This window comes from Prinia subflava, chromosome 6 (genome assembly GCF_021018805.1).
Source record: "Prinia subflava isolate CZ2003 ecotype Zambia chromosome 6, Cam_Psub_1.2, whole genome shotgun sequence".
In the NCBI taxonomy this organism is placed as follows: Eukaryota; Metazoa; Chordata; class Aves; order Passeriformes; family Cisticolidae; genus Prinia; species Prinia subflava.
The window spans coordinates 29,616,094-29,643,363 of NC_086252.1; the positions used below are offsets into that span (position 1 = coordinate 29,616,094).

The 27,270-nt window shown below is 44.8% G+C and overlaps 1 protein-coding gene across 5 annotated transcripts in view; it reads left to right on the top strand.

Moving 5' to 3' along the window:
- KALRN (kalirin RhoGEF kinase) overlaps window positions 1-27,270 on the top strand; it is a 467,474-nt gene that overhangs the window by 427,668 nt on the left and 12,536 nt on the right. For 4 of the 5 annotated variants that reach the window (XM_063400874.1, XM_063400877.1, XM_063400875.1 and 1 more), the window contains 5 exons: window positions 60-137; window positions 972-1,157; window positions 4,170-4,341; window positions 8,255-8,493; window positions 9,358-10,568. In XM_063400874.1, coding sequence (XP_063256944.1) covers window positions 60-137; window positions 972-1,157; window positions 4,170-4,341; window positions 8,255-8,493; window positions 9,358-9,609 — 927 coding nt within the window. In that variant the 3' untranslated portion in view covers window positions 9,610-10,568. Of the gene's footprint in view, window positions 1-59; window positions 138-971; window positions 1,158-4,169; window positions 4,342-8,254; window positions 8,494-9,357; window positions 10,569-12,858; window positions 12,983-23,117; window positions 23,146-23,566; window positions 23,739-25,878; window positions 26,001-27,091; window positions 27,224-27,270 lie in introns of those variants that run through there. The other variant, XM_063400879.1, reaches the window with a different exon arrangement.

Below are 27,270 nucleotides of genomic sequence, written 5' to 3' on the forward strand. Positions count from 1 at the left end.
GTGCTTCCAGGAACCCTCTGGTTCTCTTGTAATAATGCAACGTCCCCTTTCCTCAACAGAAAGCAGTGGAATTAATGTGCCTTGTACCAAAACGTTGCAATGACATGATGAACCTGGGCCGTCTCCAAGGCTTTGAGGTATGCATTTGCATTCTTGTTATAATGATAATAACTAAGCAAGGAAAATTACTCTCTCTTTCTGTGATTGTCTCTACAATCTACCCAAGGCTTGTTCTTCTGCAGTGCTGAGCAGCACGCTTTGGTGAGGTTTCAAAGGTGGGGCAGTGGCACACCTCTCACTCTAAACTTGTGACAATTCATGTTGTTTCTTCAAAATGTGAGTTTGTGTAAAAGCTTCTGCAAGCTTTAATGAGACTTATTATGTCTATTACCAGAGCAAAAGAACCAACCTGCTCTTCCTATTAGTGAGGTCACCTGGTATTAACACGTTAACAGCTCCCAAGTTCAGCAACAGCCTGGAGAGGACTGGGAGTTGCAGCCCCACAGGGTATAGCTTGTGGCTTGTAACTAAGCCTGTGTAGGCTTTGGAGAGAGGTCTTATCTTCAAAATGAGTTAAAATTTATCTTACTGTCTTATGCACTGCAAGCAGTTAGGCCCTGGCTTTTGCACATCCAGAGGTTTTGTGTCAGTGACTGCTGGCTTAGGGCATGATGGAGAGCTCTTGGCTGGAGTAACATAATTGGAACAGAGTTTGAAATGAAGTGTACCAAACAGCCTGCTTGAGACCTCTTGCTTTTGGTTTTATATACCCAGTGGCAATGGGAGCAAGGAAAACCTATATTGTTTGTCTTCAGCTGAGGTCACAACTTACAGGATTGCTGCTTTGGTGACTTAGAGGGGATAAATCTCACATGAATGCCTGGAAAACTTGGGCTGCATGAAATAGAGCATGTCACCTTGTGGGGTCACAGTGGGTCAGGGTTTGTAATGCTGGTGCCTTTCTCTCCCAGGGCAAACTGACAGCCCAAGGCAAGCTGCTGCAGCAGGACACCTTCTACGTGACAGAGCAGGATTCCGGGGTGCAGTCGCGACCCAAGGAGCGCAGGGTGTTTCTCTTTGAGCAGATAGTTATCTTCAGTGAACTCCTTAGGAAAGGATCCCTAACACCAGGATACATGTTCAAGAAAAGCATAAAGGTAAGAAATGCAGGGGGAGAAGCAGATTCTGTTTGATGGTCACGTAAGATTCATCCTGTCACAGGGGACAGCAATGTGCAGAAAGCATTTGCACTTACCTTTCTGTGGATCAGAAGCTGTTCAAGATCATCTCTAAATAAATCACTGTGTGTCTAAATTTATTGGGTAATTTTTACAAGGAACACAGCCAGAGCAGGTCCTCTATCATTCATAGCTCCAATTGGCAAATATTGCTACAAAACCTACAGTAGTCAAAGGAAGTTTACAACAGTTGCTTTTATACCTGATCATAAAAGGTAAATGAAGTATCCAAACCAGTCATTTTAGGCCAAACTATAAGTCAATACTAAGCCTTTATGTGATATTTCTGGAAATGCTCTCCCTATTTCGGATGAGGGCTCTTAGTACAAATATGGATGTTGCAAGAATGTTTCAAAGACAAATAAAACCACAAATAATTCTAAAAATACAGCTCTGAGGAATTGTAAAACTAGCTAAACTATGAAGAGAGTTTTGAGAAATTAATTTTGGTTTTAAATAATCTGTCCAGATTATGGGGCTGGGGCTAAAAGTAAAAACTGAAAGTAACCAGTAAAAATACTTATTTGTTTAACAAATGCAAAGTTAACCTGTGAAATGGTCAGTGAGGGTGAATGAGTGCTACACATCTCCTGGTAGAACAGCCTTTGCTGTGCCTGCAGAAAGAGCAAAAGCATTGATTCATTTGAATTCCTGGGCCATTTGAAGCTGAGAAACCAGTCTGGCATTGATTTCCTTTTCAAAGATACAGGTTAAGAGACATGGGAGAATGCACTGTGTTTGCTCTAAATTTTAAATGGTGCATTAATATGAAATAGAACACTCTCAGCTGAAATAATGCATATTAACATATATGACTAAACAAATTTACAGTAAACAGTGTATTTACTGAAATGAGGTTGTCTTCTTGGCTGATGGAAACAGCATTTACTGAAAAACCTCTATCCATTTGCAAGTCAGTGTATTTTATGGTTTCCAACCAAATAATAGGCTATAAAGGGAAAACTCAAAGTGTACAAATAAACAATCAACTTGATGTAGGTGATCAGCTTTGATTTTATCTTTTTGCTGATTTAAATCATTATTACAATTGGAGATGGAAATAGTATGAATCATTTTGACTTCAGTTTATTGTATATGTAACAATGAGGCTTTTATCTGCAGGAAACAATTCCTGAATTGTATATTGTAGATAAAGAGAGAAAAATAAATCTCTCCTAATGTCAATAAAAGTAGCTTGCCTCAAGGGTATGAGTTGCTTTTCTAGTTGCACAGCCTATGAAAGGAATGCTGTTCCCACTGCCTGAGTTTAAAATTTTCATGTGATAATTTTCCAGCCCCTTTTCTTCCCCTTGGCAAACAGCTCATTCTCCTGCTGAGTGTCTGCTGCAAGTGTGGGATCCCCTGTAGCTCCATGTGTGTCTCCCCACCCTCAGGATGGAGTCTGTGTGCCAGCAGCTCTCACCCCCTCTCTCCCAGCCCCACTTCAGCCGCTCAGTGCTTTTGCATTTTTGTGTTTCCCACGGCGAGGAGCTGTGGCTCTCAGTGGAGCAGGAGCATTCCCTGCCTCCCTGGGCATCCTCAGCTCGCAGTGAGCCCCACCTGAGCCAGCACCACAGACCCCCTTCCTCTCCTCTGTCACAGCCAAAAAGTGCATGTGGCTTCAAATGCAGCTGTTCTGGTCTGTCAGTGAGATGGGACTCCCAGATATTGTTCTCCAAGCTCTGTCACACTCAGACTCTGACAGAAGCTTCAGCATTTTGTCCTGCTTAGCAAAGAACCTTTTTTTACACAATAAGGTCCTTAGTGTTGAGAAATGGCACATCCCTTCTCAGTTACTTCTCACCTGGATACCTTTTAGCCTCTCAAAATACCTAGGTGGAAGCCCTGATGAATGCATCTCCCTGAAACACAAATAGGAGGTATGGGGACTTTACATCTTGTACCTGGAGTCATACCAGGGTTGGTTTGGCTATCAACCAGAGGAAAATGAGCTCAGATCAGGAGCAAGAGCCCTGTCCTGGCTCACCTGTGTGTCCTTGTCCTTTCCTTGGTCAGAGGAGTTCCTGCTTGTCACTGTAACTTCACAGGGACCCCCAGAAGCAAAGGAAGATGCTAATTCCATCTTGCAGTTTGAATGCTGGACAATATTCTGATGTGGAGTGGATCTCCACTTCTTGACAGATAGTCAGAGCAAGTGGAGATGGATTTCTTCTAGGGGACATTACTGCATTAGTCTTCAGAGCTGTCTGCTTTTGAAATGAAGACACTCCCAAGACTCTCTTGGTTTTTTGGGAGGCTATGCCCCAAACCTATTCTTGTTTACTACCCTAAGTATCTTAGGAAAAGCTAAAGTTATGAGTACATCTAAAACAGAAGCCTCCCAAGGGCAGGACAGCAGCCAAAATTCCCATCCATGTGATTCCCAGAAAGGGTATCTGTGACTACAGTCAAGTGAAGTGATTGCACACAGATGACTCTAATCTGCTAGAAATAAGATCTGCTGGAGCATCACGGGAGAATTGCTCTTTTTTTTCATTATATCCCTGTGCACAGTCCATTCCATTTTTAAATGCTCTCATGACTGAGACTTTCTTATCAGAGAACAAGAAATATAAGCACTTATTTAAATTGGAGGAATGATAGGCTTTATTAACATATTAATAGGAGCATTTTTACTCTATTTATGGGGTAAATTTAAAGCGCACCAGTCAGGTCTGTGTTACTTAAAATAGAAGTTGTAATTCAAGACAAGGCGGGTGGATGTCTGGTACATCTGTCAGAGCTTTATTAAGCATCATATTTAAGATTTAGATTTATCTGGATATATCTAGATGAGACAAATTCTTCTTATTATGATCTAACAGTTCGTCATTGGACTTAATTATTTTCAGGAACATTTCACAACAGTTTTGATTCTTGTGTAATGTTAACTCATGCTCCCTGTAAAATGCTTACCTTGGCTTGTTCCAGATGAACTACCTTATCATTGAAGAAAATGTGGACAATGATCCCTGCAAGTTTGCCCTAATGAGCCGGGAAACATCAGACAGAGTCATTTTGCAGGCAGCTAATCCAGAAATTCAACAAGCTTGGGTACAGGACATCAACCAGGTCCTGGACACACAGCGAGATTTCCTGAACGGTACGTACGTGGTCTTTGTTCTGTTTCCCAAACTGTAATGCTAAATGGGATTTAGAGTCTTTATGTCCTTGTTTCCTCTGTGAGGAAACTATTGAGCCACCTCTGCATGTCTCAGTTGGGCTCATGTTCCTCAGATCCCTCTGTGGATGGTGCTTTGGTTGGTGGTACTTTTGTACTGGAGTCTGCAGGGCTCTGTCACCTGGTGCTTTCCATTGTACACTCAGATTTTAAATCTGAAGCCTCTCGAGATCGTGATGAAGCCGGGTTGTCACTGTGTGTACACAGTGTGTGTACACACAGCATCTCTCATTTCCTCAGAGCAAGGTTTGTCCCCAAGAGCTTCCTGTCAGACATCCCTGTGTGCCACCAGCTGAGGATGAGGTGGGATGAAGGCTGCCTCACCACAGGTCCCAGCTTTCAATTAAAAATCCAAAGGAAAGGGCAAGGAAACAAGGGCAAGAGCTTGCTTCTCCTAGGAACCATGGGAGCTGTGCATGAAAAGGGGCCTGTCCCAATATCAGCTTTGCTGTAGAAATAGATTTGAGATGGTCTGAAATAATATTTCAAATAAAAGATATGTTTCAAAAGAAAAACCTCTTAGAAACCAGATACACACAATATCAACAAAAGTGTGTAATTTGAAAATACACAGGAATCAAATTAAATTATCAATTTTAGCTTGTTCTTGCTCGTGAGTGGATGAGGGTAAGAGAAGGCAACAGGACTAGAGAAAGAATCTAAAAATAGTATCTCTTTTGTTTGTGTGGCAGCAACAAAGTAGCTTTGGATGCCTCCAAGATTGCTTTGCACTCTTCATTTCAAAACAGCTTATTTTATGGAGCTCATATTAGAGTTCTGTATTTAATAGCTTAATAAATGTTCAATAATAAAACATATTTGCTTGAATCAAGATGTTTGGGCTTGGCACAATATGTAAGTTTTTGCTGGGTTTTTGTTTTGGTTTTTCTGGCAGGGAGGGTGGTTGTTTGGTTTTGTGGATTTTTTTGTTGCAAAATGGGAAAAGGCTCTTCCAGTTCACATCAAAGATTCCCTTTTCTCCAATGTAGAGGTTTTAAAAATTTTAATTCAGCTTAATTTCACTTTTCAGAAGTTAACTGGGAAGGGGCTGCATGCAAAAGTTGTTTGTGACAGTTCAGAATCTGTGGCTGAGCTGAGAAGGGAAATACATTTCACCCATGATGCCACAACTTGATACTGGGTTTTGTGACTTGGAATAGAAACGGCTTCATACAACCATTGTAAAATGATTTCTTAAATACATTGGTGAGAGGAAGAGTCTAAGTACTGCAGTTTGACCAGTTGGTACCAAAACTTGATATTATGTTTTGGTTTATGTCAGTGCAGTTGGCTTTGGCTGAGGAATTACTGGAATAAAATAAGTTCCAGTAACAGCTAGCTACAGACCTCTTTTTTTTTTTAAAGCCTTGTGAGAGTTCCACAGACACTAATGCAGAGTTTTTCTATCTCTTCCATATCTTTCTTGCTTGTTCTTTTTATTTTTTAAATATTCCATCTTATCTCACAGGACTTACTGCCCTGTGAGCCTCTTGTTCTACTGAGGCATCTTCATAGCCCCTATTCAGCCTATTTTCTCTGAGGCCAGCAAGCAATTTGATGGATTGGGAACATAATCATCACTATCTCTAAAGCAAAAGTAAAAATAGATTTCTATTAAAACACAAGATTAAGGATTTACCTTAAAACTATAAATAATAGCCAAGAAAATGATACTGTATCCAGTAGAGCCTGTCCAGTCCAGAATATTTTAAGTGGCTTTTAGAATGTAATCTTATTGCAACTGACTAATCTTGAAATATGTTCTTTAGCTTTGCATTTCATTAAAGCAGATGTTTTCTGTCCGTAAAATCATATTAAATCCACACTGAGCCAATGCTGTGTAAACTTAATAACAAAATATTCCCCTTGAATTCTTGCCCAAGCTGTCTCTGATTTTTCTCTCTTCACGGGGATGTCCTAAAGAGTAGGGGCTATGTACAAAGCATGGGATTTGCATCCAAATTCATTAATGTAAAAGTGGAATATTCAAGTTTTTCATATTTTTCCATGGAAAAGTAAAAGCTGTAAGCTTGAGAAACAGGCTGTGCCTTAAATTATGGACTGCTGCGACTGTTCTTTAGGAAGCAAGCTGTAAAGAAAATCTGTCACTGCTGGACATGATTCATAAGGAAAATGCCATTCATCTGTACCTTTTTTTAATCATGTTTTGTGGGGGAATTTGAGAGAGGAGAGAATATGCAAGTAGATGGACATTGACTTTGCCAGCAGCTGCTAAGAGTACTGACAGATGTTTAACAGGAGGCTGGAAGCCAGGCACCACTGTGATACTCATGGTGGATTTAGTAGTCAGAAATGGACACTCCACTAAATACCCTTTAAAAGTACTGAGTACAGTAGATTGTTTCAAGATCGGTTGATAAGTATCCATTCAGATCTTACTGCTAGCGACCTTGCAGCCTTATTTACTGTATACAATAGGAAAATGTCACTGTCAAAATCATTGTCAAAGTTCTCCCCAGCCTTCCTTGCCCTCTGTGGCTGGTCTGCAGCAGGACCAAACCATTTCCAGCTGCAGCTGAGGTAAGCAAGTGAAAGTGGCAGTCACTGTGGCATAAATACAATCTACTTTTGTGAAAAGGGTCAGGTTTTAGAGATTAGTAATCTTCCAGATTGCTACAGATTTCTGTCTGTGTCCTTTTGAAGAAAATGGTGAACTGGCATCCTCCTTGATTTTTTTTTTTTGCAGTCATTTATTCTTTAGGATGAAGTGATTCCTTGAGTTGTTCTCCTTTCTTTAGAAAGGGAAGGCCAGAGAGTGTGCTGTATGGTGCTGAGCTTTACTGTTTTTCTTTCCTTTTCATTTTATTGGGAAAGACATTCCTTCTGTTGTGGTTCCCTGGTGGGGCTGATGCTGTGACATTATGTTCTCTGTCCGCCTCTTGCTAGACTAGTCTCTCTGCATTCCAGTAGGTTTAGTCTGGTGCATGTACACAGTATTAACTGACTATAAATCATCTGTTAAAGCCACATGACATGCAAAAAAACCAAGCCTATAGGTCTGGGGCTGGTAGCCTGAGCCCAGCAAATCTGCTCACTGTGAGTCCCAGCCTTAATCCCTTCTCCAAACAAAGCAAACTATTTATTTCTTTACAACCTGGAATTTTTTTTCCTTTCGTTTCCCAGTGCAAGCTCTCTCCATGATGATAAAATCTACTCTCACAGGCAGACTTTATTTTTTATGGCTTAAGAAGCTGTTTAGTGTTGCCTGTTGGGTGTTTCTGGAGAGGTTTGGGCTGCTGGGATTAATGTCTTGGTGCCATCTCTCCTTCCTCACTTGCTGGAAAGTGTTCCAGCAGTTTCCTTGGACCGAAGCAGTTAGACAGCACACTGAGAGCCAAGCTGCAGTGCATCACATCCAAAGAGTATTTAATAGTCACAGTGTCTTGGGACTATGCAAATGAGACTTAGAGGTCTTGACCTGTGTTTAGCAAAATTCACTGCAAATGTGCTGTGCACCTCTTAGTCAGGCTTTCATTTATTTTGACTACAGGATATGATTAATTTGCGCAATTTCAAAGAAAATGAATGCAATTATGTGTGCTAAAAATGGCAAACATTTTGGCCTACTCACTGTGTAGGGTAGAGAAGCTGTTCTTCACATCAGCATGGAGTGCTGTGTTCAGTTCAGGCACAGCACAGTGTAAGGTGCTTGTGTCCTGTCTAGCCATGAATGTTTCATGGGCGGCATCTCCTGTTCCTGTTTGGTTTGCAGCACAAGTCTGTTCTGTTTGAACCACCCCACCTGTTTGAACACCCCTGCAGCCCCTGGCAAGGCTGCTGGGAGCACGTGGCTGACTGCTGTCCTCTCTTGCAGCGCTGCAGTCGCCCATCGAGTACCAACGCAAGGAGAACAGCGCGGCGGTGCTGCGGCCCCAGGCCGGCAGGCTCCCTCAGCCCAACACCAGGCCCCACTCTTCTATTCCAGTAGGGTCTGAGAAGCCTTTGAAGGCTACAAGCCGAAACCCATCCCTCCCACCCCTGAAGATATCTACCTCCAATGGCAGCACAGGGTATGAGCACTCACAGCCCGGAGACAAGTATGAACAGAGCAAGGTACTGAGCTCATCTGATAAAACATGATCTCACAGCCCGTTTCTTACACCACAGGGGATCCATGATGGTAGCTTTAATTAGCAGCTAACCAGGTCCACGGGAATCTGCACACTGAAGCAATGGGGTAACGTGTGAATTGGGATTAAACAGCTCATGCAAAAGCCCTGGTATCCACGTGGATGGCACTTCATCTGGGAAACAGACAGAGCCTGACCCTGGAGCACTGAGTTCAGTGTTTTTCAGGGCACTGTGCTTGCAGATCTGGTGAACTAGATATCCATTTGCAGCAATGGCAGAAGTAATATTGAGGTTTCTCTAATATCCATTAATCACCCATTCCTGAAAAAGTCTGTGGTAGGGAAGAGCTTAGTCCTTTTCCCACATACCAGCTTGCAGGGTGCCTGCTAAAGGTTATAATTTGGGTACATGTGCGCTGCACACAAACCACCAGAGAGTCGGTGGCCACCAACCGTGTTTGGACCCTGCTGCTGACTGAGGTTGACCAAAGCCACTTTCAATCTGACCTATATTTAACTGTGAGTATTCACTCAGCTTCGTGTGTCTTTCTCCCCGTTTGGCTCAGCACAGGCCTGTTTCATCTGTAACACCCCAGCAGATGAGAACACCCAAGGGCACAGTCGTTAGCAGCTCTGAAGTCTGTTGTGAAATAGGAGACTGGTTTGTATTAGATTACTGCCACCTTTCAGGTCTTTAAAATCCTTCTGTGCCAATGTGAACTTCCAAGTGTTCTGTGTCTTTTTCCCTGGTCTGGTTAGGCTGGACGTGAAGCAGTGGGATCGCTGCCGGAACGGGCGGGTTCCCCCGCGCCCGCCGCTCACCGCTTTGTGTTGTGTCCGTTTGCAGACTGATTTGGGAGGGTGCAATGGGACCTCTTCCATGGTGGTGATTAAAGATTACTATGCACTGAAGGAGGATGAGATCTGTGTGAATCAAGGAGAGGTGGTTCAGATCCTTGCTATCAACCAGCAGAACATGTTCCTGGTGTACCAGCCCGCCAACGACCACTCTCCAGCCGCTGAAGGATGGATCCCTGGCAGTATCTTGGCTCCCCTCCCTAAATCCACTGCAGATAATAGCGATGGAAGCATCAAGTAAGTGCCCTGTTGGCTTCGCTGGGAGCACTGTGTGGATTTTTTTGAGGAAAATAAAATAAATAAATAAAAATAAACAGACCCAAATGGTAGGGAAATCCTGCTGATTTTTATCTACAGTGCCATTGGAACAAGCTGAGTGGTCAATCCGCAGCGTCGGGCAGCCATGGTGGATAGCTCGGGTTTTGCTTATTTTCATTTTGTGGGATTTTGTTTATACTTTGGAGAGAAATAAAACCATAGACGGTTAAAGATATGCTTTACGTGACACCATTTTACACCAACATGGACCTGCTTGGACTGGACTTATATTTATGTTGTATTAAGTTACTAATCTATATATTGGTTATAACAGCATCTAGATTAAAAAAAAAAACAAAACACAAACACAAAAATCCAGGCTCGGTGTTGGACTGAGGTTTGCTTCTCAAGGAGGAGAGATTCTGTTGTCTATGGCAATTTCCTTGTACAGCTTGTATCTTTTTTTTTTTTTCATTTGTTTTGGTTTTGGTTTTTTTTCTGTTGGCAGTAACTTTTGTAATATATTTTTTTGGTTTGCAAGACCCCCATCCAAGTACATTCCTGTATAAAGTATTTTGCACTATTTAAAAAAAAAAAGAAACAAACTCACATTGATGAAGTCAGATTGTGCAATATAATGGATAGTCGCAATGTTCATCATTGTACCTGTAATGTAACTAATTTTAAATGTACTATTTTAAATATGTAAAATAAATTTTCACCATGAGCATGTTTTAATGAGGTAAAAGAATTAGTTTGACCCTTTTTTTTTGTTTGATTTTGTTTTGTTTTGATTTTAATTTTGTTTATAATATTTTGTTGCTTATTTAACAAATGTGTGGATATATATTTTTCTTTTCTGATTTTTAGAAATTTGTCAGTCTGAAATGACTAATGCAAGAAAGTGGTTTTTTGGTATTAAATACAGAAGGTACAACCCTCTTTTCAGTAATACCTGTTGATTTCTTTTAACATCTAAAATGACTAGATGGTAATGCATGAAGTATGCTACAAGTTGTGTTACCTTACACAAATACCTCGAGGCACAAAACTGAACAGGAGGAAAGATTTTGTGAAAGATTCACTAAAAATAATAACTTGATCTCTGCTGCCGTTTCAGTTAAGAGAAATGATGGCTTTACCTGTCAGTCAGTAATGAATGCTGCCTGGAATTGCATGTTAAGCCAAAGGAATTGCTTGGCACATCTCTTGCACATCTGCCACGGCCATTCCCGGGTTCCTCTCTAGCCACAAGATGCAACCACATGCCCTTAGAATTGCCCACAGTACCAGGCTCCTGGTGAAGACTGATCTCATGGCAGCTGTACAGTAAAATTCTGCATCAAATTCTGTAGGCAGATGAATTGTGGCCAGGAAGGTGTAACAAAAATTGAAAGACACGTGAATTGCACTTCTCTCTTTCTCATTGCAGTGGGATTTAAAATCTTAAACCATGTTTTCAGACACGAACACTAAAACACCACTGGAAAGAAAAAGATCTTTGAATAACAGGAGTCCTATGAGTAAAAAACAGCCTGGAACTGTGCTATCTTTAACCCTGTCTGGTCTGCCAGATCACATTGACTACTTAGTTTAAGTAATACAACTGTTTCTTCTCTGACAAATACTGTACACAAAATACATGGTCAATCCAGCTGTGTTGGCACCATGAATCATTCCCCTATATTCATTATATAGATCAGGAGCCCCATCTGCCATGTTCTTGACTTCCATATCCTGAAGGAAAGCGTAACAGTCCCAAAGTGTTGGATAACTTCCCCTGCTCTGCAGTTCTCATTTGGACCTTGTCCAGAAATGTCCAAATGCCAGTCAGCACTTGGAGCCTGTGTGAGCCGTGCAGGGCGCTCTGCTGCTCCCTGTGCTCAGACACAACCTCCCACAACAGGCTGAGTTAGTGCAGGCTCTAACCCTGGTTTCAAAAACAGTTGCCATGACCCAGTTCAGTCTTGTGGCTGTGGCAGGGTTTGCTTGTTCTTTACCTGAGCTGTTGTCCAGCTCCCCTCAGGTGTGAGGTTGCAGCAGGAATCAGGAGTCAGACGCAGAGTTCACGGGGGAGCGTCGGCTGTGTGGGGGTCCTTTGGGTCCTGCCTTGCTAACATGCTGCGTTTTATTGGCATCACAGGTGATCCCTGGATTTCATACAACTTCCTTTGTAAAATGTGTCAAGGTACTGTAGACGTGACATGTGCCAAACATTGGGCTTAAACATGCAAATCAAATTTGCATGACTTAAAGGTGGGCAGATGCTTTGAACCTGGATCCCAGCTCATCACACTGCTGTTTTGAGAGCTTTATGCTTTGGACAACATACCCCTCCCCAAATTCCCCCCAACCTGTCCACTGTTTTAACAAAATGAAATCCATATCAAGAACTGTTTTGGTTTTTTTCTTATGTCTGGTTTGGTATGCAATTCTCTTGTCAACACAGCATTGCTCTTACTAAGGGTGATATTGGTCTTATATTGGTCTTTTTTTTATTATTTTTTCCAAGAATAGGGTCATAAGAACATTAATAAGGGGTGAAAAATTTACTGGAAATAGTGCCTGCTGTGATGCTAGCCAAAACCCATGGGCCAACTGATGTCCTCTTTAACTGGATTGGCAAAGTCAAAAGGGAAATTCTTGGTCTTGAGAGGCACAGCAGACTAATCATTCTAGGAAAGGACTTATCTCTTGGAAAGTTAATAATGCAGCTCCTATTTATTGAGCTGTTTGTGTTCCAAGCAACATGTAGTGAGCAACAACTTGAATTTCTTGATTTTTTTTTAATTTACTATAGTGAGTAATCTATTAGGACCATTCTTACATATTTATATTTGTTTCACTGCTTTCGGCCAACAAGACTGAGGACTAAGTTGGTCTTTTAAATGTAGCAAAATTGAAATAAGTTTCTATTTGTGGCAATGCAAGACAAAGTCCCTGAAACCAGATGACCAAGTTTGAGTTGCCTGTGCTTCCATCATGGACATTTTTTTCCTGCTCCATGCATTTAAACAGCAAGTGTGGCACGACATCTGCTTTGCAGAACTCTTTGGTTTGGTTTTTGACTTCAGCTCTCATTGCTGAGATTGAGACGGGCATATTGCCTGCCGGTGGCTTTCACCTCCTAGGGAATTGCAGTAATTGCAAATGTGGATGCTGGTTCCCCTTTCCAAAACCTTTCTTGCTGCTATGATTTGCCGTTTGATTGCTGCGTTTTTTGGTACAACAGGAAGTCATGTTCATGGCATACCCTGCGCATGAGAAAGCGGGCGGAAAAGGAGAGCAGTGGCAAAAATGAAGCCAATGGGCCACGTAAATCCAAGGATATTCTGGGGAACAAAGTCTCTGTTAAAGTGAGTAAGGCCATCTGAAAGCTCTGTGCTGCTCTCCTGCTTCCCATCCTTTCCACCCCCTGTAGCATCCTCTCCTGAGAGAGGGAGGGGGTGGCAATTTTGAGTTTGGGTTTTGGTTTTTTGTTGTTTTGATTTCTTTTTTTCAACTTCAGTTATCTTTTTTTGGTTCCTTTTTTGTAATATCCATTTTAGCAGGATTTTTGCATGCAAGATAAAATGCAGTCTTTGTTTTTTGGTTTTTGGTTTTTTTTCCTGGCATCCCACATGCAAGTAAGTAATCCTCATTAAGAAACTCAACTATATACATGGTTAATTACCTTAAAATTGGGACACTAGTGATTTAATGACCTCTGATCTAGCCCGGTCTGCAGCTTCATCAGAGCAGCTGTAGCAGTGAGAAAGCCACTGGGTGAACCAATGGCCTTGCTGATGAGTTTTCTTTAGGTCAGTATTTCACCAGATGTTAAGATAAGGGGTTCCCAGCCTGGTGATTCTTAAGGTTTTTGTTGCAGGGAGATGGTCTCAATGACCTTTTTCTTTCCGTGTTATCAGACAGGGCAGAGACGCTGACTCTGTCTTGCCAGGAGAAGGTCTCGTGTGTGTCTGTGTGTGTGTGTGTGTCTGTCCGTGTGTCTGCGTCTTTCTCTCTTTCTCTGAGATCTCCCAGTATGGAAAAAGTTGAGAGCTGTGGGGTTAAGCTCCATCTTCTGCTCTGGGTGCGTGACTACTGTGCTCCAACTCAGAGGATCCATCCCTATAAACCGACCATGAGGCCTGCTCAGGACTAATCTGGGGCTTTCCCTCCCAACAGAGGCAAGCAAACACTTGTTGTGATTTTGGCACAACCAAAGCCCAGCCTTGATTCAGGAAAGCACTTGAGCATGTCCTTTGGATCCACCCCTCTCGAGGAGAGTCCATGATGAAGTGTTTTCCTTTGCAGAGGCTTTCTGTCTTACAAGCCTGGTGCAATAGCCCTGGCATGTGCAAAGGGAGGACCCCGACACTGCATCCGGGCGCCCTCGGCACGAGGAAGGACTGGGCCCGAGGGAAGCGGCTGCTGCAGCATGGTGGCACAGTTCTTCCTCCTCTTGCTTCCTCCTTGGTTTCACTACCTGAACCAACTGCAGAATCACTGCTGCTTCTTTGGCAAAAGCATGTCTTTGCCTTAGCTTCCCTTGTTTTGTTGTCAGTTTGGTTTTTGTTTGTGTTTTAGGAGCATTTTCCCTGTGGTTACCCATTTCCATGCTGCTCACAACTGTGCTGCTCTGCCCTGACTAACCAATCTCTTTTCTAATCTCTTGTTCTCTTTCTTCCTCTTCATGCTGCCAAACAAGGAGACAAACAGCTCAGAGGAATCAGAGTGTGATGACCTTGACCCCAATACTAGTATGGAGGTAGAGACAATCATCCTTGTGATTATTTTTTCCCAAGAACATGTGTCTGTTTTGAAATGCCTTTGCTGCAAGGGGAGTTGGTGGGTGTGTACTGCTCACAGACGTGTGTGCCAGTTTAGTGTGAGTCACAAAAAGTGTCAATTCTGGTTTGGCCAAGCCTTGAACTGGAGTTTGGGCATCTTTTGTTGTGGGAGCAGTGGAGGGAGCTCAGTAACAAGCTCCTGCTGAGCTGGAGGCTCACGTAGCCACCCTCAGTCTCTGCTTCTCACCCGGGACCTCATTCCAACAATAATGCAAGTGTCAGCTGCTGATAAATGGAGCACCTTTCTATATTAAAAACACCTCTTGCCCTGGCAACACACACCTGAGCTGCCAGTCAGGCCAAATGTACCACAACCAGCACTTTATCTAGAAAATCAGAAGACAATGTTTCCCTTTTCTCTTAGCAGAGTGGGAATTGCATTTCTGTCAAGGTGCTGAGCGAGAATGGTAAAAGCAGTTGTGTGAATGTACCTGTATCTCAGGCAAGGCTGATGTGCATGGGTAGACCCAAATTATGCTACATTATGCCACTGTTTTTCCATGATGAAACCACCAGTTCTAGTGGAGTGCCTTGTTGAGAGAGCCTGAAGGAGTTTAAAATCATGAAGAGTTATGTGTCTGGTTCTCCTCAATTAAGATCTAGCAGGATACTTTGATTTTTTCCCTGCTGTTTATAGTGACCACACAAAGCATTTCTATGCATTGTTCCAAGGCTGAAGGAGGTTCCTGCTGAAACAGGCAAGGGCATGGTTCAGAGAGACGGCGATTTTGTGGTGATGACAGGACAGGTCACTGGAGAACAGAGATATCTGTGTCCTAGCAGATCTGCCAGATGCTGTCAGCCAGGCTGCACTATAAACATCCTGCAAAAGAAAGCTAAGCTTCCTCCCAAAGGGAAAATAAAAAGAGGGAGAAGTGTATTGAGGTGCACCACCTAAGCTGTTAACCTGAAAGCTCATTTTATTTTAATTGTGTCGGGATGTGTATTTAAGGAAAGCTTTTGACCCAGCTGACATCCTGGAGATTGAATGGTCCTCACCTCTAAAGCTGCATTATTCTCAGGAGCGTGTTTACATTTTCAAAGAGCGTTTTGCCAGTCACAAGTAATACATGGAAGTGTATGTATTTGTTATAAGGCAGTGCCCATTATTACACTGGAGTCCATGGAAGCCTTCACTCACTGAAAATTGCCCTGTGGAGCAACAGGTGGCCGAGACAAGGGGGATTGTGCAGAGCTGGTTGAAAATTGCTGTTCTTTTGCAGAGGATTTCTGTGTTTTGACTTTTTTCGACAGGAGGAAAAAGAGGTGGTTTAGAATTTTGAGTGGGAGGTATCTGAATCCTTGCATTGTCAGCATTTCTAATCTTTGTGATGGGTTTTAACCATGGTACAGTCTACTGGACACAAGCTCAGGAGAAAAAGAGCCTCTCTATTTAAACGAAAAGACACCAATGTGAAGTCTTAGCTATGGTACCAATCTGCTGTTGAGGGAGTAACTGTGTGCCTTCTGTGTGAGTAGTTATCCTCAGAAAGCCCCATCCTGCATCTCCCAGGTCACTTACCGGAGGTGGCAGGGCCACTGCACTGCAGTCCCCACAAGTCACAGTATTCCTCATGGCTTGGAAAGATCAAGTTTGTTTCTGGCAAAACTCTCTGGGGCTGAGCAAATATTTAAAATGGCAGAGGAAGAGAAAATAAGAGAACAATTGTGGGGGTGACTTTCTAAGGTCACACTGCCCTGCAAGGAGCAGCATGGCCCTTGCTTTGTGCTGGTTCTAGTGCATCTGAAGCCAGGATTGAGTGTGGTCATCTCGTTGGTCTGGCTAAGAAATACTGGGGGGAAAGGATTGCTGATACCCAGTATAAACTGAATGAAGTCATCTGGAGGGAGCAGAGCAAGGGCAGGCTCATAAAGTGCTGGTGAAGCCCTGGGAGAGGCCATGGGGATGTCTGGTCTGTAAAGGTGTGAGGTATTCACCTACTGGAAGCCACAACTGCTCTCCCTTTCCCTTCATTATGAGTGTTTTGATTCTCCTTTGCAAATGTGTTACAATAAATGGGCTGTATTACAGCCAGAGAGAGCAAAGTCTTTTTGCAATAAATCAGAGGCAAAACAAGTTAATTCCAACACCACAGTCTGATTCAGGGCTTCATCAATCTTCTGGGCTTTGTGTGCTGGGCTTGGATAACACAAACAGCTGTGCTGCCCCTCCAGCCCAACCAGTGTGCAGGGAACAACTGCATTTCACCTGGTTTTGCTTTCCCTGCTCTGTGTGCAATGTCCACTGATGAGTTCCCAGAGCAGCTGGAGACAACGTGACTGCCCAAGGAGAGGGAACACCTTGTCCTCACACCTGGCCAGGCTCAGGAGGGGTTTTATAGGTGCTGGGGGTGCTGGCAGAAGAGCTGTGACCTGGGCAGCAACACTCAGAGATGCCTTTCCTGTGTCATTAAGGTGGAGTCATCACTACAGCCAGGTAATCACAGGGTAATCACCCTGACATCCCTCTTCTTCCCATTGTGCACGAGAATGTGCACCGAGTGCTGGAACAGAGAGAGCAGCCTCTAAATGCAAAGCAGGCATATTCATTACCTGGAAATGTGAGTGCAATTTATCTCCACCCTACCTCCTGGACAAGAAGTCAGTAAGCTGGTCACAGTACCCATGAAGTCCCACAGCTACTGTGGCCTTTCAGATCTTGCTTTGTTTGCTATTTATGAAATAGCAGTGGATTCCATGCAATAGATTCGAGGTTTCTGGAAGCACTTTGCCTTTGTTTCAAAGGAACACAAAGACAGAAAGAAATGTGGAAAATACATATTGTGAGAGCAGTAAACAAATTCTGGGTGACTGTTTAATTTTAAAGGAGCTAAAATTCCACTACTGTTTTTTTTGTTCACACATACCTTGGAGAATTTCCTATTCATTGCAGCTTTGGCTAGAAATAGCATTTCTTGGTGACTAGTTTTTTCCCTCTTTGTTTATTAATATGTAATGAAAGTGCATAAAGATGGAAATGAAGTTTGATATTTTGCCCCCCTAGTTTTCTGCTTTGTGCTGCAGTTTCATAAAACAGAAGGCACAAACTCATCCAATGAGTATGAGAGTGTAGGAGCAGGCACTTAAGGGCCACGTGAAGCCACGTGAGTGACAGGAGTAACCTACACTTAGGGATGATCAGAGACTCTTTCCACATGTCTGTAGTTAACTGCACAGGGACAGGCAACTCCACTTCTGGGAAGACGTGTGCCCTTGTGAGTCAGTAAATATCCACACCCAAGTCTGGGGTCCTGGGCAGTGACACAACTAATTGTCCTGCAATTCGGTGTTGTAACATCTGTGGGGTTGCAGTAGTGCTGAGGGGGTCACAAGGCAGCTGTGCAGATCCCGTCAGGACACCTCTCTTTTCTGAAGGAATGTTCTTCCAGCAGTCAGAAGATCTGACTGAGCTAAACCTCACTAAATCCTGCAGCAGCTCCTCCCAGCTTTGGTCTGGACCTCAGGTGTGGGGTTCTGACGTGGCTCCAGACATTTTGTACAACTCCAGCTGCAGAGTTACAAGTGACACACGTCTGTCCCTGAGCCTCGGGTGCAGAGACACGTTCCAGTGTCTCTGCTGTGCAAAGCAGAGATGAAGGCCAGGCCAAGTCACTGAAAGTGCCATCATTAGATTAGTGAGCTCAGCCAAGGTACGTACGTTGGGCTTCCTAATCTGCTTTTTTCAGTTGTGACATTTTAGCATGTCTAGAACTACTCAGAGACACTTAGAACAAGATAAGCACTAGGAAACATCCACTGTGGAAGAATATTGTGTTAGCACCCCCACAGTCCACGTGGTTGAGTATGTTTTGGTGGATACAGCACTGGCTCAGAGTCACCACTCAGCTCAGGCCAAGAATTCCCAAGGGCTTAATGCAAATGCCTTCACCCCTGCCTGAGGCTGTCCACATCCAGAGTAGATCTAACACTGTCTTGGCAAAATCTTCTTACATTACTGTAAGAACACTTTTCCTGGTCTGTTAGCGCAGTGTGAATGAGTACAATCCTGGGAATTCCGCTGGGTTTCCCTGGGGCAGCCTCCATGGGCAGCAGCGCTGTCCTGCTGCCCTGAGTGTCCAGGGATTGCTGAGACAGACCACGGAGGTGGCTCATCAGCTGTGACATAGCCTGAGCCAGCAGCACAGACGTGGTGGAGCAGCTTTGGGAAAAGCAGGTGACCTACTTCATCTGCAGGAAGGTGTAGGGTGCTACACCACAGTGCCAGGGACATCTCCCAGGTCCAGCCATGGAAGCCACCAGCCATTAGGACCAGGCAGTGAGAACATGAGGCAAGAGGGCTTCTGCTCTGCACAGGTGCTGTGCAGCATCCTTTGTGCTTTCCCTGTCATTCCCATAGGCAGCTGAGCCCATCCAGGGGGTACCAGAAGGCATCCCCCATCCCTGGCCAAAGGCTGATGTCATGGGATGCTTCATCAGATGCCATTTTAAATTATATTTTCCCTTTAGGAGCCTCTGTCCATCTGTGGATATCTTATCTGCTCATTTTATCAAGAAATTTCTGAAGTTAGTTTCTTTTTTGTGGAAGGTGAGGCTGGTGACACTGTGAGCCTGTCACCCTGAAGGTCTCAAAGGAAAGTTGACCTAGCCAGAGATGGTGGTAGATATTTTCCTAAAAATTAGAGTTCACCTAATTTCTCTCTAATTAATATCATTTTTTTCAGAGAATCGTAATTTTTTGCTTTTGAGTGGGGTAGCAAGGAACACGCTGCTGCCTCTGCTACCAGTATGAGCAAATGTGTCAGTATTGTACTTTAACTCAGTGACCAAGAGGTGTTGTGAAATGTTTACAAAATGCTCAGTCTTGGAGTAAACGTGCCCTCTGCTGTTTAGGTGAAGCACTGACCTTGTTACAGAGGGCTTGGTTCGCAGGCTAATCTTACGCTTTGGGGAAAAAGGAATATTCTCACCCCTGGTTTTGATATGTTCCCTTAAAATGGGATTGAAACATGGCACTGGAAAAATCCGGACATCTGCTGGGCCCTTCTGTGCACTGGTGTGTCTGGGCTGCATGTAATCCCTCCAAGGAAGTGGCGTGGGCATGGCAAGGACACCCCTGCAATGGAGAAACAAACCCTGGCCAAGGTGAGAAGCTCTCAGGCAGCCGAGCTGTGCTTGCAGAGCATTTTGGGACTGGCCATTGGCGTGGCAGGATGGCTTCTCCCTCCCCACCAGATAAAGCATGTGTGCACAAGTGAAAGATAAGATTATGGTAAGAATTGGGGCAGATAGAGTGGCTTTGCAAATGGGCTTTGCAGCTACTGATGCAGATGTCTTTCTGTCTTTATAACATGAACTTAACAGACCAGGAAAAATACTTCAAAATACTCAGCTTCTGGAGAAGCACCCATGCTGCTTTTCTAAAGCTTAATTGACCTAGCTGTTAGTCACTCAGATCCCTGCAGGTCCCCAAAGGCATTCAAGGATATGCCTTACGTGCCTTTCTTGGTCTGAGCCCTGAACCAGCACAGGCTGGAAGAGGGAGAAGAAAAGTCTATTTCTGGCTTTTTATTGAATAGCCCTGGCCTGTCCTCCCATTCCTTTATCTCACTCCCCTCCCTCCAGCTGCCTGGCTTTGTCTGGTCAGTGCTGCTTGACTTGAGCAGAGCCCATTTCGTGTTCTGCCATTTGTTACCTTGCATAGGATTTCCATTTTCAGCTGTCACTGTATGGGAAACAAACTCTCCTGGTCACTGAGGAGAGAAATTTTCACCTGCTCTGGGCCATGCAACAGGTATTTCATCCAATAAAAACAAATTCTACCTCATCTCAATTAAAATTATGTTTCAAGGAAAAAGAGCACATCAGTGTTTCCTACATGCGCTGTGAACTGAGTTTGATCCCCTGAGGGTTTGTGTTTGCATGGAGTGGACTGATGCTGAAGAGGGAGTGAGCAGTTCCTGTGTTGGGTGGATCCAGTCCCATGTGTTTGTCCTCTCACAGCCACCCTGGAGCAGGAGGTGTTTGCTGGGATTCCTTCAGGTAGCCCTTGTCACCATGAGACCCTGGGCCACCTTCCCCTGCTCGTGGCCACAGGTGCTAGGCTGGGCTGGGCTGTGAGATCCTCATTCAGACTGCTGCAGACTGAGGGGCAGGCACATCCTTAGGGGGATCCAGCCCTGGCCCCAGCAGGAGGCTCTGTGAGAAGCACTCCCTGAGCTCCCATCCTCTGAGGGCAGTGAGGACACGCTGTGGAGCTCCCCTTCTCCATCCCCAGGGATTACAGACCTATTTGGCAAATGAAGAAGTTGTCTCCAAAGGTCCTGCACGTACTCTAGAAGGACTCTCTGGAGGCTGCCATCTCCTGCCATCCAGCCACAGCCCAGGAGCCTGGCCAGCCTGCAGGGAGAGGCAGCAGAGCCCCGGGGCTTGGGAGCAGAGGTGTGAACCACCGCCCGGCCCCTGGATGCAGATCTGGCTGAGAACCTTTGCTTTCCCATTTCTGCCCTTCTCACCCCATCATTTGATGCCCTCCTTCAAAGCAGAAGAGATCCCATTCCCTAATAAGGTGCTGTATTAAATGTTCTCGTGCAGACAGACTTTTATTTTTGCCTAAGCTTACAGCAGGCTAAACCTGTGATGTGGCTGTGGGGGTGTTGTTAGGTACCATTTGATTAATGAATAGATGAAGTTTTGGGAAAGAAAATGTAAATTTTACCTACAGACTCTTCCAATACTGTGTACCAGTGATAATTTTCTTTCAGCTATTCCCATGGTGAGGCAGTGAAAAAAAATTGGTAAGGCAATTATTATAAATTATTGTACCTTGGAAGTCACTAGAAATGTAGAATTATTTATTTATAGGAATATCTATCACATTTATCATTGCAGCTGCATCTTCTAATGAATCCTTTAGAGTAATAAAATTAATATAAAGTGTTAATGAGTTTTTCTTTCTCCCGATCTCTAATCCTCCAGGGATGGAGATCGGTGAATAATCAGGGAATTTAGTGCATGCTGCAGGGAAGGAAGAGGAGAGCTTTGCAGAATGGGTATTTCAGTTAAGCCAAACACCACAAAAATGAAGATGTATGTGCAAATGAGCTGATGCCTGGGGTTACTCAGCTGAAAAGTAGATGGTGTCTGTGAGTGAAAGTGGCAAGCAATGGTTATCCACAGAACAGCTTTCTTTTCCTTTGCTGTGTTGTGTGAGAGATGCAATTTAATCACAAAGATCCATCTCTCGTTTTCCCATGCACAGACAGGACAGAGGCTGTTTTCTATCCAGTACTCCACTGTGCCACAATTTCCTCCTGTCTGCAGGGTGCAGGGGGCTGTCTGTGTGTCCTGGACCCCCTGAGCCCCGGGCTGGCAGGTCCCTGGCTGGTGGCACTGCCCAGCTGCACCCTGCAGAGGCACTTTGTGCTTTCCATGTTGTGCCTGGTTCATTTGGGCTTGGTGGTGGTGGTGGGGGAAAGCAGACCCTGAGATTTCAGTGCTGGTACCAGAGCTTTGCCTGGGGCTGCAAAGAAAGGCTGTGAAACCAAAATGAGCTGGAATGTGCCCAAATGCCTCACTGAATGGCACCCTGAGCATCGACCCTGGAAAACTATTTATAAAGCCAAAATGTAAATATAAATCTTGAAGATGTATCTACTTAATTTTGAAGAGTTATTGCTTCTGTTTTGTGGCCTGGTTTCTGAACCTCTGCAAAAACCTCCTATCAGCTTTGGCAAGCCATGAATTAGGTCACTGCTTCATTGGCATCTTCCAAAATAGCTCTGAAATAAATAGTAACAAAGATATTTAAGGCCAGATAAACCACACTGGTGTTTATGGTGCTTGAAATTATTAGATCGAATTTGAATAACAAGGCCTTATGAGATTACTAAAACAGTTAATGAGGCTAAAACCTCTATACTGTTGTACACCACACTGTAGTTAGGATCAATTCTGTAAGGACTCAGTGGCCTTGTCTTTGCTTTTTCCACCTTTGCTTCCAGAGTTACATTGGCACATAGAGTCTACAAGAGTAACAGTAGCTTTTCAAGTCTTTGCTAACTTGGTCAATTAACTAGGTAGATAAAATAACTCCTAGTTATCTAAACCTAGTTTCAAGCTGGAAAGTTTCCAGCAGTCCAATGAAATGAGGGAATTTTCACTCGTGTCAATAAACCAAGAATTGTTGCATGACTGATCCTCAGCAGTGGACAAAATGAAGCATATATGGTCTAGTGCTTTACCTTTTTTCTCCTGAAGCTGAGCACAAGTTAAAAGACATTTCCTCAGACCTGGTTAGTGGCCAGGGTGCTGGTGGCATGTCCCAGGTGTGTGGTGACAGCAGGTGCTGTGTGAACAGGTCTGGAGCCAGGCACAGGCATTGCACAAACCCCTCTGGGAAGAGTTAATGGCTTCATCATTATCACATAGGCAGAGAGGAAGCACGTCCACCCTCCTCAGCCTTGGTGCTGTGCCTGTTACCTTTGATGCTTTATCAGGGTTCAAGAAGCCACAGCTTTCATTTACTCTCCCATCTGTGTTGTCACTAGAGTGTGCTGCACCTGCTGGTTGTTAGAAGGTGCTTGTTACCACTGCAGCACTTCTGCAGTTCTGCTCAGAGTCACCAGGGTGCCTTGTGAAAACAGATGTCTCTGTGTCACTGTCTAGGAAATAAATGCTTGTATCTCTTTGTATTTTTCAGATAATCAACCCCAATTTCATCCAAGAAGGTGAGTGAAGGACAGCTGTGCTGCCGTTGTGATTTACTCTGGTGCCACAGCATGCTCTGCACCTACCAGCATTTGCAGCAAAGGCAGCTCTCTGCTGCTCAGTCCCCAGGCAAAGCAGGCTTCCTGCTGCCTGCTCAGCTCAGACAGCCTGGGGCCACCCCCCAAACCTGCCCTCTCCAAACCTCACCTACCTGCCAGAGCACAGGGCTGGAGGATGGACGCTCCGCTCTTTCTCTGAGCTGTATTCAGCTGGCTTTTACTGGAGGACAGTCTCAATGACACAATCCCAGGACTCCCAGCTGTTTGGGACCCAGATCCCATAGTTCATCCTGTAATGTATTCTCTAGCATTGCATGACTCTAGACATCCTCACCTGAAGATTAAAAGAGGGGTGTGTGTGTCCCCATGTTGTTTTTTACAGTGGCTCCAGAGTTTCTTGTGCCATTAGTGGACATCACCTGCCTGCTTGGGGACACAGTGATGCTGCAGTGCAAAGTCTGTGGGCGACCCAAACCAACCATAACCTGGAAAGGACCAGACCAAAACATTCTTGACAATGACAACAGCACAGCCGCTTACACGGTGTCATCCTGGTAAGGTCCTGCCTGTGGATCCCAACGTAGCTGGTCCTGGTGCTCGTGTTACCCTCAAATACGGCACCAGCCTGGCTACAAGACTCATTAGGATGCAGTTAATTAGGTCTGGCGTGGCATGCCAGCACATCAGTGTGGCAGACATTGGCTGGAAGGGGTCAGACTTTGGGGTTGGGGTAGCTGTTTCCCAAGGTATTTGTGTATTTGTTTCCCAAGCTGATGTCAGGTAAATCCACAAAGTGCTGCTAGCAGATGTGAGCTCGCCTTCACTGACTTCCTGAGCCAGCTGCAAGCCAGAAGCCAAAAAGGTTTAAAACCTGTTAGTTTGGCTAGTATTGCCCTTGCTGGGGCTTCTCTGCTTGAGTTTGGTGCCTTGACCTCCTTTGGGAGTCAAGCAGAGCAAGCCCTCACCAGCTTGCAACACCCCTATCACTGGGCATTTTCTGATCTTATTGGCAGTGGTGGAGTTGCAGTCTTCCTGAGCCTTTCCTCAGCTGTTCCTAAAAAAGCCCACATGTGCTCCTGGGAAGGCTACATCTGGCTGTGCTTGGACAGAAAGATGCTTGTCATAATGGCTTGGCTAGCAGAGAGGAAAACTGTCTTTACAACAAGCACTGGGAAGATTCAGAAAGATCTAGAGTTGAATTCAGGTCAGGTAACAGCCTGCTGCTGGATGCTCATCTGCAGCTTATATAAGCAATTTGGGCCAAACTGCAGTGGAAATCTCCAGGAGGCAATCTTTCATTTGAACTTTTCAGCACTTCTGGCTCAGGCTGAAAGGAATCCAGGGACTACAAAGTCACTGAAAGTGAAAAAAGAACAGTAAGAGAGAAAGGATTTTACATGTTCAATAAAAAAAACCCCTTACATCTGATCAAGAGCTTCCTTCAGAGACCATTGGCTTGTGCAGCTGCCCCAGAGCATCCAAAATTGTCTTAAGCTATTGCTGAGTAGATCTCCTAGTGCCTTATCTTCAGCCTCTGTCTGGGCTTGGGATGGGGAGGTATTTCCATACAGGGGTCTGGTTTTCATCACAGTCCTCTTCCTGTTGGCTCCCTGTGCACTATCAGCACTTGCATTGTCTTGTTGCTCAAATAATCTTCCCAGTGGAGACACTGCCTGCCAAGCAGAGGCTCAACGGATCAGTGGCTCTTACAAATCTTGCTGGCACGAGTGTGTGGATTTCAGGGAGAGGGGATATTTCTGTCCTGTTTTAAACCAGCACAGTCACACCAGCAAAAGCTGCAGAGTCCAGACAGTTATCCCAGCAACCACGTCCTGCAGTACCCGACAGATTAAGCATTCAAGAACTAGCCTACTTTTGCCATCAAGGGAACTTATTGTTGGCTCTAAGCTGGGTCTCCAGTACAGCTAAAACAGTTACACAAGCAAAATCCTTTAATTCAGGCCAGCTCCCTCAAATTCCATATTGGAGACTGAAGTGTGCAAACAGCAGTGACTATGAACAGACCTCCTATAAATTCATGAGACTGCACAGAGCTGTTTGTTTTCTTAGATTGGCCCAAAGACTGAGCGTGTCTCACAAACTCAGTGCTGTGCTCTTTATCCCTGGCTGGTATGAGGTGTCCAGTCTTCCAGCTGAAGCCCTGGCAGCAGCATCAGATCAATGGCACATGCTCCAGGAGTCTGAAGCTCCCTGGAAATGCCACCCTGTGCTGTGTGACTGTCTCCTGCATCTCCAGGAGCCCAGTTTGTCTGGTGTGTGTTGGACTTCACAGCAGAGGCACAGCAGCTTACCTACCATCTCCCATGAGAGGAAAGATATTAATGGGTAAATCTTTCCAGAGCATCCAGCTCTGGACAGGCACAGGCAATGTTCAACTCCTGGGCTGCTTGCTGCTTGAGTGATCCTTCACATCTCTTCCTAGACCACAACAGACATAAGGATTTGCCAGGCAGGCAGTTTGGACCAAAGGTTTGCTCAGAGGTTTCATTAACAGCCAAGCCCTGACCTATGAAGGGGTTGTACTTGGGCACCAAATTGCTGGAGGGATGTTCCTTCAGATGAATTAACAGGACTTGTGTGCATGTGAGTTTGCACTGAGGCAGGACAGGAACTATATAAAAACCATTAGCAAGTGAAGCAGTGTTTTATAACCTTTTATTCCTGCACCCACAGTGACTCAGGAGAGCTCACCCTGAAGATCTGCAACCTGATGCCTCAGGACAGCGGCATCTACACCTGCGTGGCAACCAACGAACACGGCACCGCATCCACCTCTGCAACCATCAAAGTGCAAGGTAGCACATCTGACCTTAACACACGGGAGCTTTCCTGTGCAGGGTCCCTTGAGGGCTGGGAGCACACAGGAACAGCCCTGCAGAGGCTGCCAGATGTGGAGCTGTGCCACGTGAATTGAGACGTTAAAGTCGTACAAACATTCCTCAGCCACAACTCCCACTGGTGGCTGAAGGCATTGCCTGCTCCTTGTGCCTGATTAAGTCGTCTGACCATAAACATCTCATTTGGGAAATGGAAATGCACTGGCAGTGGTTCAGCTCCTGCACCCTGCTCCAAGTGCTGCTTCCCAGGAGCTCAGTAAGGTCAGCCAGGGGAAGCTCAGCTCCCTCAGGCAGCTGGGGGAATGATTCCCTAAGTGACTGCAGGAATCTCTGGGCTTCAGAATCTGCCTGGAGTGTGAGGAACTGGGATCCAGTGACACCGATTTTCTGCCTCTCCTTCTCTTTAGGGGACAAAGGAGGTGAGAGTAAGATTTAGCCTGGGTGAAACTGTTCTTTGGGGATTCAACCTGGAGAAATGTCTCCAACCCTGAATTCTCACTGTTATTAGTGACCCTTCTAATTGGAATGAATATAGAGTAATGAGTCAATGCTCATTGCCTCCAGCTCTGAGAAGGGATTTGTTAGCACTAGAGATGAGGAGCCAGCTGTGTTGAAGGGGATGGTCCAGAGATGGATGTCTAACTGGAGAGTTACAGACACAGCAATGCCACGAGCATTTAAAAGTTGATTTGTTTGGTCTCACAAACCGCCCTAGAGATCCAATTTCCCCAATTTATCCGAGCAAGTCAGTGGCTGCACTAACTACTGCTGTGCTGAAGGGAGCCTAAGCAAAGCACAGAGGGATTACTGGTCACTTGTCCATCTGCTCCCAAGCACACAAAGCACCTACACACAGAAGAATTCTGAACGCCTTCCTTGTGTCATTTTTGGGCGTTCAGTGCCCAAATAACTGACTCTTCCTGCTGCTTAGTTAAGCCCTCTTACAAGGTACAGCTGTCCTGTAGTGACCTGATACACCTGATCTTCAGAATAAAGAACTAGCACTTGTTGATGTGATGCTGGATTTGGTATTGTTTCCTCTTCCCTAGGTGTGCCAGCTGCCCCAAACCGCCCCATTGCTCAGGAGAGAAGCTGCACCTCTGTGATCCTACGCTGGCTGCCCCCCACCAGTACAGGCAATTGCACCATTTCAGGCTACACTGTGGAGTACAGAGAAGAGGGTAAGTGGTGTGAGCTGTGCTTGCTGGCTGTGACAGTGAGAACAAGG